Source organism: Gymnodraco acuticeps, unplaced genomic scaffold, assembly GCF_902827175.1.
Source record: "Gymnodraco acuticeps unplaced genomic scaffold, fGymAcu1.1, whole genome shotgun sequence".
Lineage (NCBI taxonomy): Eukaryota > Metazoa > Chordata > Actinopteri > Perciformes > Bathydraconidae > Gymnodraco > Gymnodraco acuticeps.
In genome coordinates, this window is record NW_022992081.1 from 1,640,529 (window position 1) to 1,654,045 (window position 13,517).

The following is a 13,517-nucleotide window of genomic DNA, read 5'->3' on the forward strand; positions in this document are numbered from 1 at the left end:
TTTTCGAAGAAGAAGTGTAGGTGCTTGAGTTAAAGAGAGAACCTGCTTCAGGCCAATCTTTCTTTTCTCCTTCTGGAACCTTTCCATCCAGGAGACTTGAGGCTCTGATGATGACAAACTTAGAAATCTCTGCACACAGATCCACTCTTCGACACGTGTCCTGGTCTGGAGTTGAGATTGTACGCAGATCCTCATAAACATGTTGGACATCTTCTGACAAACTTGTGACATCATGAATTATGTCATTAAGCAAATCTTCAGACAAAGACTCTGTTGTTTGAGATAATGGCCGCTTAGCTGTTTTCACTTGTGTTCTCCATTTCTCATAATTGTAGTTGAACTTTTGTAGGAGCATTTTCATTTGTTCTTCTTGCATTTCTCTACCCTTTTCTGTAGGAGTTTTAGTTATTTGACCTCTTCTTAGCTGCTGTGCTTCAGTGTTATCCACAGCTTCGTATTGGGACTCTGCACTTTCCCTAACCTGAATTGTAGGCTCACTAGACTTAGACATTAGTAATCACTACTTTAAAGTGACTCACTTTTATAAACAGCAAAATGCAGTTAAACCTTTTAATGAACATTCAACACTTACTCAAATGTAAGTGTGACTTAAATGTACCCTATAAGACTTCAATAGAGGTAGAAATGCACTTAAAATAGAAAATGTGCAAAACAGCTTAATTGAACTTTACACCTTTCAAAAATATACTCAAAAATAAGACTTCAGAACTTCAATGAAATAACTTTCACTTATTATTTCCAAAAATACACTTTGAATTAGAAATTCGAAATAAAAACATTTATGTTCCCTTTAACTTTACGCCTTAATTAACAAGCCTTAATAAAATGACATGAGCAAATAAGTCAAAACGCTAACCACACACGCTACTATAGTTGAGCAAACCTTTACAGAAGCCCTTTACTCAGATCACTATTGATTTCTTAGTGTCCAAGTTCTTTATGGCTCTGTCTTGAAGCGTTGCTCTTTTAAGAACTGCGCGCGTCGTCCACTTCTGTGTGTGCATTAGGGATGTGCATCTCCATCACTGAGGCCGATGCGATGCGCATCTCGATACGTTGCCACGATACGATACATTAACGATACATTTGAAACACTAGGCGATGCGATACGATACGATTCACCCCTGTTGCGATACAGTTCGATACGATTTGATTCAACATTATGCGATTTGGTGCGATACGATGCGATTCAACACGATGCAAAAATAATGATAAAAATGATATGTAAACTAAACACCACTCTCTCTGACAGAACACCTCACTGAGTGATTTAACTCGTATGTCTAACTTTCATGTTTCTCTTTTCAGCCGCAGACCCCATGTCGCCTCTTTATGTGCGTCGCTAAGTTCCTCGTACTACTTGTGTACTTTAAAGCGGCTCGGAATCGTTAACAATTTGCGAGCGATTTTTCAAGTTGACCGTCTGTAGTATATAGTGCCGCGCACATATACCATCAGGACGTTACTGATGGGGTGCGGCTGCGGAGTGATACTGTGTGTATGCAAGCCTGTTACCTGTTACGTAATAAAGATACCTCATACAAAGGTCTACGGATACCTTATTACTCTCCATGACCTGCGGTCAACTATGTAGCATAAATGACTATTACACCGTCTTTCTTGAACAATCCGAAGTGTTGCCAAACGTTTGATTTGTAGGTATTTTTTGGTGCGCTGTGTTTCTCTTTCCCCTCAACTTCCGTGTGTGTTGATAACTGAGACTCTCGGCCTCCGTAGTGGCGAAGCAAATATCAAAAATCGTCTCTGCTGAGCGTTGACAAGATGAGGGAATTTTATATGATGAATCGGTTTTTTACCGATGCAAAGACGCTACGCAATCGATGCATCGCGAGTTCAACCCGGTTCAACCCAAACTGTAGCCGATGTGCACTCTTTCAACCGGTGCACTCGCATCTTGAACGTTTATGCCGGTGCACCGATGCGAATCGGTGAATCTTAACATCTCTAGTGTGCATGCGTAGTTTCTCCTCCTCCGGCGGCCATTTGAAGACAGCCTCGTGCTCAGTCCGTGATCCTCTGAAGTTGCCGCTTCGTCAATTTACTCTGAGGGTGCTTCTCATGTTCTCGCTCTTTAACTCACGCGAGAACAGCATAACGACACGTGAGCTTGGACTTCAAAATAAAAGACTAAATATTGCACGCATGAAACATTACAACAATAATAATTAGTACACATAGAAAATACACATTACAGTTAAATTATGAACATGTAAAGGCTGCACTTACAACAAGACTTATGGCCATAGGCGGCGCGTGAGGCTCAGGTTTGGGAAGGCTAAATAACTTGTTTTACCTGACGCTGCCCGCCTCCGGCGTCTATAGAAAAGAGATCAACTCAGTGTGCGTAGTTTAAATCTCTCAAGTCATATTACAGGATAAAGGAAATACAGTTTAAACTGCCATATGCAGAGAAGACGCCGACGTGTCGCACTTATCATTCATATCAGATCATCGATCATATAATATCATAATATATCATATATCTCCTTATCTGAGTCAGCTTCTCCAGCCGTATCTGGCCGTGCAACACTAACAGTGTCACATACTGTATGCAGAAGTATTATTTTAAGCAACACATTATGTTGACGAAACACTCGAGTCAAATGTAATTAAAGTCAGATCCACTCGTGTCTTAGATGGGGCAGTGATATCATAAAACTATACGCTTTCAAACACTCGGTAGGCCTAGTTATTTTTTTAACCAGTTGTTCTGTATTCACCTTGCAGGTGCAACTCTGTGGCTTGTATCCTGGATTATATGTTTAAGTCATGGAGGTTTAAAGCTCATATTTGTCTAATATTAGTTTACTTTTCATTAAAAATCAAATGCAAAGCTTCCAAATATGCTACATTTTTATAGAAATGTTGTTTTTAAGACTGCCTGTATTTTTTATTTTATTTAAATCGAGATAATACACCCAAAAAAAAGCTTTTTATTGATCCAAAACTCGACCCAAAGCCGTCTGAATTTCTGACATGTAATTCCCAGCAGCCTCCGCGCGCGTGACGTAATAGTGGCCAAACAGTCTCTGGACCAAATATCCCGACTCGGCAGTCTCGGTCACATGTTTTTCGAAAATAAAACTGAATTAACATGGGTTATTGTTGTGCTTTTTGTTGTACGAACGGTGCGGGATCTGGGAGAGTTTTACATGCATTTCCCAAAGACCAAATCATCCGCAAAAAATGGATTTTTTTAGTGAATCGTGTTGGATGGCAACCGACAAAATGGAGCAAGTTGTGTTCTGGGCCACTTCGCGTGTGATGCATGCGACGTTGATCCTGCTATCATGAATTCTGTTGGTGGAGAAGCATTAATAGCACGTCGGAGGCTGAAACCCGGAGCCGTCCCCTCCATATTTCAGCACAAGAAACCACTGAAAGAACGAAAGAGCCGGGCGATGCAGAAACGCCAAAGAATTGAGGTAAACAACTTTTGATTAGATTTCAAAGCGCACAGCAGCACAGCACAGCAGATAACGCAGATAACGGAATTGCAGTTTTATTGCTTATAGAGGTGGGCACCGTTAGATTCTGTGTCTTTACGATCATAAACAATGTGTTGGATGTGGAGCTAGGATAAGTAATAAGGGCGCTAGGAGTGATTTCGGTGCAGTAATAGGTTAGCATTTTTCGCTCGGGGCTAATTCACTGTTAGCATTGTAGTTTATCTGCAGCTCATTCATCGCTCCTCCACTCATAACGGAAAAGTGTGAACAATATGCATTATGATAGGGATTAAATCCACTATTATTCCTCCTGGCCCAATTAAAAATGCCCCCCGCGCAATTAAAAGTGACTGTGAGCACTTAGAAAACCCAACATTCTTCTAACCACTTCATTAGGCCTATGCATCAAAAAAGCCCTCCGCCATGCTTTCATTTCTTTCAGCCGAGTGGGTGCTTATAGAGGTGGGCACCGTTAGATTCTGTGTCTTTACGATCATAAACAATGTGTTGGATGTGGAGCTAGGATAAGTAATAAGGGAGCTAGGAGTGATTTCGGTGCAGTAATAGGTTAGCATTTTTCGCTCGGGGCTAATTCAGAGTCTCACTGTTAGCATTGTGTTTGGTTGTGATGGTTCCCAAATTACCCAGTGGTGAGTCCGCCTGTACTTTATTTTTCTAAACCTCTCTAAAAAGGTCAAACGTCACTTGTTTTGCATCAATCTTGATACAGGGTACTTATTATATGTTATAGTTTGGATTCCTAAAGCTTTTAGTCTATAGTCTACTCAGAATCAGACATGATAACGAAACTAAGTTGTACTATCGGCGGAAGCAGCTGTGAGCGATAAGCCAAGGTTTGTTTGTTTGGCCACTGTGACGTCACGCGACGCCATCTTGCGGAGGAGCGGCTGAGAAAATAAATCGTAGGACTTGGTGTTGGGGGTTGAACAAAATAAATATTGCGCATTGCCAGACGCATATTATCTCCGATTTTAATACTGCAATATCTTAGATAGTGTTGTAGCTATATGATTTCGATTTTACTGGCAATTATAAAAAAAACCTTTGCATTTGATCTTTAATGAAGTATGACGCTGCGCTGTCAGTACACTTGTCCCTGTTTGTGATTGGTCAAATGTAGCTAACCCCGCCCCTTTCACGTGAACGCGCTCTCAGCTGGTGAGAGAATCCCTGGCTTGATTTACCGAGTTGATAACCAGCGTCGTGGGACCGCTTAACGAGATCTCGTTTGTTAGTTTGTTGTTGTTAGTTTGTTACTCAAACATATCCAGGGTCTGTTGAACTGGCTTCGTAGTGCAGGGCACAGGTGGCTAGCAGCGCTATTGTCAAAGACATAGACATTATATTTGTATTTTACCAGGATGCAGTGACACAAATATTTGGAAAGGCTTAGCCTTCCCTAGCCTACAGCACCCGCCGCCCCTGGTTATGGCACATTTCCACTGCAGCGGGGTAGCCCCGTTTAAGCGTCCACTCTCAGCCTCGCTGGCCGTCCGAGGCCGTGACGCATTTCCATTACAGTTTAGGACCTGGGGTAGCAACGCAGTGTAGGCGGGACGATCGGCTTTTTTCACATTTCGAGTTGTTCCGTCGAGCTCCTGCTGGATTTTATCATCCCCAATGAGATGTAGGAACGTCGTCACCTCCTCGGTCGACCACGGTGTGCTATTCTTTGACGTTGCCATTTTTGTAGCTCCTCCGTTTACAAAAATGCTGTGTATAAAAATGCTGCAAGCTTGCTTCTAGATATATATGCGACGCTAGGGATGATATCGCGCGCGATCTTGTGACGATTCTCTCGGACCAATCAGCAGTCGAGAGTGTTGACGTCACTAGTTCAGCCCTGGCCTGATAGAACCACGATTTTATGGGGCCGGAAAAAGACAAGAGGGAAAAAGTACCCGCTAGCCGGTGCTACGCTATATGGAAAGGCCACCAAAAACTGGCCTGGCCGCTTGAGGACGATTAAGGACGCTTAAACGGGGCTACCCGCTGCAGTGGAAATGCGCCATAAGAGTACTAAGCCATGCTAGCTGTGTTGTAAGGCTTGTACTTAGCTAAAAGCCCTCCTGTGGCTAACATGCACAAATACTTACAAAGATGACTCAAACATTTGAATGTTAGGTGCGGCGGTGCTTTGAGCCTAATGCTAATGATGTTAAGAAGATAACATCATTCGCATTATAGTTTAGCATGATGACGGCCCGAGATGAAAGTTAAAGGATCAGTGTTGTTCAGTTTGGAAAACAGTCGACAGTCAGAGAAGAACCATAGAGCTACGCGGCTAACATGATTAAAACTGTAGAAGACGAAATCTGGAATGTATAGCTCAATGCCCATATAAAACCTATAGAAATAAAGGAATTTTTCTTCCCTAAGATATCATGTGTAGCCTACATTAATTACTCACCCTGTGTTGAATTATGTATAATTAAGATAGATTTTCCTCAAAATGCTTCAAGGGCGAACTTTTCAAAACACTTTAAATCCTTTTGCCCAACAAGGCCTGAAATAAGAATCTGCATTCAGCATGACAGTATTGGTAAGCTGCACCCTGTGAATAGTTATTCAAATACATATCAACGTTGAGTTGAAAAGCAAATTATTAGAGTATTTCTAAACTTGGTAATCTTTGAAGTTTGTTCAGCAAATTGCCCATTAAGTGTGTTTTAGTCAGCTTTGTTGAGCTGTTATTTTAACTTCTGCCTTTGCCATATAGAATTTTTGCAGAAGCAATTATTCAGCTTCACACACACACACACACACACACACACACACACACACACACACACACACACACACACACACACACACACACACACACACACACACACACACACTCACACACACACACTCACACACACACACACACACACACACACACACACACACACACACACACACACACACTCTTCTGCTTGCAATTCAAGCTAATGACTCTCTAGGGTGCCTTTGTGTTATTGTGTTTCATAGTCAATGCCTCACTGGCTCGTGGGGATGTTGAAAAAACTGCAGTGCTTACCACAGGGGCAGAAAAGTGGTAAACACAATCATTTCTGCATAACATAAACGTGCTATTTATTCTGGGTATAATATGGAGGTACAACACATTTGTAAACTTGCTTTTAAGACCATACACGACTCATACTGTACTGCAATGTAATGTGAAGGCTTCCATCACAGCTTGTTTCTTCCATACAGGCTGTAGCCTCCAGTCCAACAATCAAACACCAGACCAAGAACAAAAGTTAGGTGTGGGTTTACATCAAAAACCTGTCCAGAGCCAGTTTTGTATTCCCTTTGATACCTTTGTCTGAAACTCCAAAAGCCCTCAGAAGAGATTTCAACACATTATATCTAATTTATTTTTTGATGGGTTGTGAGAAGCGCTTCCTCCCTCGTAGTGAGGGAATTATCAGGAGCAGGAGTGGAAGCAGCGTGTCTTGTTATTCCTGACAGCTTGTGTAGGAGTGTGTGTGTTCGTTATACATCATGTTTATACCGAGAAGAGAGATTGAGAGTGAAAGGGGACGGAGAAAGTTTAATGAGTAATGATGAAACGGACGGAAACCTTCAGAGGAGAATCCTGTTGTATGAAACAATAATGAGTTCCTTTATTCATCATCTCTCAACTCTGTAGTGTCAGCTGTTCAATGTTGCAAAAAGCGTGAATCCTTCATGTCGGGTAATGAGACGATGCCCCAGTCCACAAGTTGTATTGTGTGCTTTGGGACAACATATTCCTGAGGCACGAGCCTTCTGCATATTAGCTGTATTGGGAAGTAGGAAAAAAGATGCGTTGTCAAATATATCTCATGTCTAGGCCAGCCTTTTATTTTGTCTACCTCTCAAAATGTTCGTTCTGTCATCTTGGCTCTATATCAAAAATGTTTTTCTTCATCTCAAGCCCTTTCTCTTCCTTGTTTACCTTATCAGTCTTCTTCAAAGCCTCTCTCCTCTCCATACCTAATTTCTCCCCAGTTTGAATGTTTTCTTTGTAGTCATGAACGTTGAATGTTTCAGTTAAATTCAATTAACACGCTAAACTATTTTCTTTCTAGAGCGGTCATGGTTTGGCCAACTACATTACACCAGAGCAGTGGCGTTCAGCGAGGAACAGATGCTTGAGTCAGGTAAGAATGTGTTGTGGTATTGGATCCAGGAGTTGTAAATAAGAAGCTTCTATAGGCTTAAAACAGGACTATTTAGCATTTTAAAATAAGAAATAACACACTCTTTGCACTTTACTCATGAAAAGTGTTATACATACACAAAAATACATGAACTAATGGTTGTTATTTATTGTCTAGGTTGCCAGATCACCATCAAGCCCCTCACCTTCTGCAGATACACAAGGTGTGTTTGTGAATGCAACAAGTTTGGCTGGGTCTAATAAGTGATGGAAAGTAACACAGTGAATTTTAATAATATATATATCTTTTTTAAAGCATACTGTACTTTATTAAATACTATGTCATGACTATTTTTAACTATACTATGTCTTTCTGTTTTAGACAAACTGTATTATTGACTTTTTCATGATAAACTAAACTATGACCTTTTTTGTCATACTATATTATTATATCCTGTGTAGTTTTTTCTAATATTTTTGACATACTGTCACATAATATCTGTTATTTTAGGTATTTTTGCAGTTTTTTCAAAAATGGTAAACATACTATACTATGTCGTTTTATTGTAGATCTGTACTATATTATGCTTTTCTTTCTCATATTTACAACATACTTTACTATGCAGTTTGTCATTTTTCCCAACATGCTATAATAGGTTTTTCCTGCTTTTTCGACGTACCATACTGTAGTTTTGAAGTACTATATGTTATGTTCTTATATCTGATATATTTTTGACATGCTTCACTATTTTATTTCCCCATGCTATACTATCTCGTTTTTCCCACTATTTTTTCAAGTTACTGCACTACTTAATTTCTCTCATGCTTTGGACATATTTTCGACAAACAATATTATTACGTTTTTCCACATTTTTGTCAAACTATTTGATTAATTTGGTACTGACTTACGCCCCTTTTTTTCTCATAGTTTGGAGATGCTACACGATCTATTTTGACATACTATTTGCAGACTTTTTTCTTCAATGTACTATCCTATTATTTGTTTCTGATATTTTTCTAAATTCTAAACTTTTCTTGACATCCTACACTTTGACCTATTTTTCGACATTCTACACTATTTCCGACAATTTTTGAGAATACTAAACTATGACTTTTTTTTCACTTTGTACTTTAATTGACTTGCATCTCAAAACTTTGTTACCAGATCATCCTCTCTGTGTGAGAGAGGAGCAGGATGACGTTGGTGATAAGTGTGAAGGTCCGAGAAGACCGGGGTCCTCCCGGCCACCCTCTGCCCCCCCGCCTCCGCCTGTGAACCTGAGACCAACATCACCCTGGGGTAACACAATCACTTATCAAATAATAACATCCTATGATGTTATATATTTGATGTTATACACCAAGATGGTGTGTTTTTCCATCAAGAGTTGCTTACATACTGACTCTTAATCGTGCTCGTCCGATCTCATACAGTATCATAAGTTCAACAGCTGTCCTTTCTGATTCTCCTTCAGGTATGATCCAGTCTGCCCATCAAGCTCCTCCGTCGGTATCCCTGGAAAGTTGGCACCATATTGACAGCACTGTTAATGATGTCAACATCCCCATCAGCCCCCTGCCAGCTCGCACTAACACAGAGCTGGATCTGCATGACCCCCACTCAGCTGTCAGAGGTAACTCTTTGCAGCTCTGCAGACCCAGTAAGAACACCCTGACCTGACTTTTCCTGCTTCTCTCGGATTGACTTTTAGTCAGCCTTTGCATCTCACAGCTTCACCTCTTTTTGCATTCTGAGCATACACAGCCTTCACATTTTAATTATCAGCATGTTTACCAATTCCTTCAAAAGCCCGACCACAGAAATAGACAAACCTACAAAACACTCTTCCTCCTACATTTGGTTTGGTTTAGAGCATTCTGCTTTTGCTGCTTATTATCCTGCTTACCTCTATATCCCTCGGTTTTATTTGAAGAAATAAAAGTTTTCTTTGCAGGAAAGAAAAGACCCAACTGGCCACTACACTGCAGGCAAAGGAAGAACCAATTTATTCATGAAAAAAAAACATGAACGAAACCATGTCTTGGTGCTAATTGATGTTGTAAAGTCACAGTTACGGAGCGTCCACACACTACAGCTTCAAAAAAAGCTTGGAGCTGGGCGTGTCTGAAGCTTGGGGATTTTATTCGAGCAACGCGACCAACAACCAATCACATGAATCTCCCGCCCCCGACATACAAAGCAAAAACCCCCGGGGATTTTATGCGAGCAATATATATAAACTCCCCAAACAGGCGAAAACCTACCAGTTTCACACACTGTCTCTGCCACCTCCCTCCATGCCTGGTTCCTCCGGTTTGTATCCCGGTAGGCAGTGGCGTTTTTATATGTACAAAAGTGGTGGGGCACAAAAAACTTAGATGTCTATATATAAGCTTCTGCAGTGAGGTTCATGGCTGTTGAGGCTCTGACTCTTCAGGTTTACAAATATTATATTTTGACCTAAATCAAAATATAATATTATTTTCAAAAGCTTTTTTTGTCTGATGCTTCAATTAATTTTAAACAGACAGTTCAACAAAAGGATACCCAAAAAATGTAATTGTACCATTTAAATATTTAATTGTTCTCTCTTAGTAAGATCCCATTTTCAATCAAATTGCAGTCTTACCTTGACATGAAGATGAAGTCCATTTGCCTATCCTTCTGGACAAAAATCTCTATTACTTTTTTGTAAAAGTTCTCCTTATGTTCTTGTAGTTTCATAAATCTGATCTAATCAATAGATTTATGATTCGAAAATTATAAAAGTAGGGTAGACATGTGGATATTATCCGGCTGAACAAAACGTGCATTTATCTAACAGGTTTGTTTCCCACAGATCTTATTTGGAGCTATTTTCTAAAATCCTATGGAGAAATATCATTGCTTTTTTGTGGAAGGAAGCCATGCGCAGTTTATTTCCGGGTTTTAGGACGCCTCACTGCAGCTCTCTCTCTTCCTCTTCACACACCACACTTTTCGCGGCACACGTACTTACAGCCAATCAGCTCTGAATGATGTGAGATGACGTATGGTGGGGATGGCAGCACTATGCCCCTTTGGTCATTATTTTTTTGCCACACACATTAAATAGGACAATACTCTGAGCATGCGCAGTGTAGTTTTTACAGTCACCATTGATTAAACAGGGAGAGGGAGGGGCAGGATCGGGTTTTGTCCCACATGGCTCTAAACAGCTCAATAGGCACACACTGTAGACACTAATTAGAAGAACACAGACTAAAACAGCAATGTACAGACGAATCAGATGAATAAACATGATCTTAAAATATATTTTTTAATTTATTTTTTGCATTTTTTTGTAATCATTACTTTTAATACTTTCTGCTGACACTAGGTGGGGCTGTGCCCCACCTGCCCCTAATGACCAGTCGCCACTGCCGGTAGGTGAAGAGGGTCTGCTCGACAGCTTCAAAAACAGTTTCCAACGCGTCTGCCCATTCAAATTTGAATGGGGTGACGTCACGTTGCCTCGCTTTTCGCCGAACTGAATTGTGGGTAGCATAGCGGTCCGTCTCCGCCGTAGCCAGCGCCAGCCAATCAAATGCCGTTTCTGAAAATCTGACAGCTCAAGCGCTAGCCAATCAAACCGCGTCTAAGCTGGGAGAGATATCCCGCCGTTGATTTCTATATTTCAACAAAAGATGGAGGAGAAACTAATTATCGCCGTAGCAAATCACCCGGTTTTGTATGACCACACCCTCTTCACCTACCGGGATACAAACCGGAAGAACCAGGCATGGAGGGAGGTGGCAGAGACAGTGGGTGAAACTGGTAGGTTTTCGCCTGTTTGGGGAGTTTATATATATTGCTCGCATAAAATCCCCGGGTTTTTTTGATTTGTATGTCGGGGGCGGGAGATTCATGTGATTGGTTGTTGGTCGCGTTGCTCGAATAAAATCCCCAAGCTTCAGACACGCCCAGCTCCAAGCTTTTTTTGAAGCTGTAGTGTGGATGCTCCGTTACTGGACTGTAAAAATAAATAAAAGCAATTTACAGAAGTGACGAAACAATTTACAACAATGTAATTGTCTTAAAATGTTAAGCTCTGAATAGGCAAGTTGAAGAGAGCACCCTAAATGTATAAAGATTCACAAGGGAACAAAACAGAGATCCTCCAGATTGTACCTTAAAATTGTCTTTTTCTTAACGGTTTAGAGTTATAATCCAGCAATACTCTTTTAAAAAACTGTGTATGTTTCAGTTAAATCCATCTCAATGATTAATGTGTTCCTGCATGTGATGAATTTGAACTTCAATTTACAGAACACTTGATTCAAAGTAGAAACACAGTTCAACGGCTTGTCTTTTCTCCCCCTTTGTCGCTGATGTCCTGAACCAGAAGAGGGCTCCATCAGGTACGCCCACCTCGACATCGCTGCCATGGAAACAGCTCAGCGAGTGGGGGCGGAGCATGTTCAGGGCCGAGAGGACAGGCTGAGTCAGCTGGAGAGGCAGCGAGGGCCACCAAACTGACTCACAGCGGTCACAACTCACTTCAAAACAGTTTCTCTGCATCTCTCTGAATAGGCTCAAGGGCTTCATTGCCGTTAATCAAACACATTGTTGTACATAACACACCCACAGTTGTGCCAGTGTACTGTACAGATACTGTCACAAACAATCCATTCCACTAAGAAGATGTCTGGCAAGTCTCTAATGCAGCTGCCATATTGGATGTGTTTAGTGTTATGTTAAAGTTCTTATATTTTTAAATGAGTGATTTATTGAATTTCTGGAAGACGTTTACCCAAGGACTGTTCCTTTTTGTTGCATGGCACTTAATGTCTGCTGAGTTAGGAGCATAAACTGCTTTTTTTAAGATCCTCTCAGGTGAATGGTGAGCATTGGTATAAAAGCCTTAATTTTGAGTGAATTGCATCCAAACACAAATGTTTACCACTAATATGATATTCAGATAGGAGGGAGCAGCTATGCTTGGCATTTCTTATGTGTTGAGATGGATTTCTTCAGACTGCGAGGGCGTGGCTCTCTGTTGTTTCTGCACAACAAGTGAGAGATCAACGAGATCAAGCGCCTTACAATTGAGCGTTAAGATTCCCAGCTCGGCTATCATTCCACATCAGAGCTTTAAAGCATTCGATTGAAATAAGCAGTTTCGAGTAACGTCTGGGTGCAGATCACATTAAACAGGCCCGTGTGGCCAGGCAGGACAGGAGCATTATTCATCACAGTAATCAATGTCTGCTTCAGGTCAGGATTGATGAAGGGAAAAGCATCGTGTGTGTGTTCCAGTTTATCCCCTCCCTCCTGATATCATCATGACAAGTCGTCCGATGTTTGGAGCTAATTTCTTGTTATGGTAGCTGTAGCAGCGGTGAGGAGGAGAAACACTAGGAAGAGTTCAAAAAGCTTCTTCCAGTCACTGCAGGGGCTGCTCTCCTCTACACGATTTGTAAATAGTAAATGCTTTTATTTATGCCACGTCGATAAATGTATATTTTTGAGATATTACTCTTTGTATATTGACAGCATCTATATCTCACTTATTAAAATAATGCTGTTAAATGTTCAGGTTTCTGTGCTTTTTACCTGAATCTGCAAAACATTCTTCATTTTATATTGATCGGACCATGCCAGGGAGCAACTGTTTTTCAGCTAATGTAGGAATATGTCCACCTAAGTATGAGTTCCTACAGTAGTACCAGTCTATTTGATTTAGGATTTACAAATAATGGCAGATGAACGTTTGTCGATACAAGATGAAGTATTCCTGCAGCTATCATCATCTGGTTCAGAGTGACTGTCCATACCTCAAAACACCCACACACAATGTTTCTTTCTGGTAGCAACGCCACCTTTTCAGCCAGACATTTCTCATAGACCTGTC

The 13,517-nt window shown here is 40.9% G+C and overlaps 1 protein-coding gene across 2 annotated transcripts in view; it reads left to right on the top strand.

Moving 5' to 3' along the window:
- Positions 1-13,456, top strand: part of LOC117537264 (protein Dok-7-like) — a 47,419-nt gene extending 33,963 nt beyond the window's left edge. Inside the window, exons 9-13 of one of the 2 annotated variants that reach the window (XM_034202434.1) lie at positions 7,574-7,645; positions 7,823-7,868; positions 8,810-8,944; positions 9,120-9,305; positions 12,009-13,456. In XM_034202434.1, the coding sequence (XP_034058325.1) occupies positions 7,574-7,645; positions 7,823-7,868; positions 8,810-8,944; positions 9,120-9,305; positions 12,009-12,142 (573 nt within the window). In that variant the 3' untranslated portion in view covers positions 12,143-13,456. The remainder of the gene's footprint in view (positions 1-7,573; positions 7,646-7,822; positions 7,869-8,809; positions 8,945-9,119; positions 9,306-12,008) is intronic. The other variant, XM_034202435.1, reaches the window with a different exon arrangement.
- Positions 13,457-13,517: the final 61 nt, after the last annotated feature.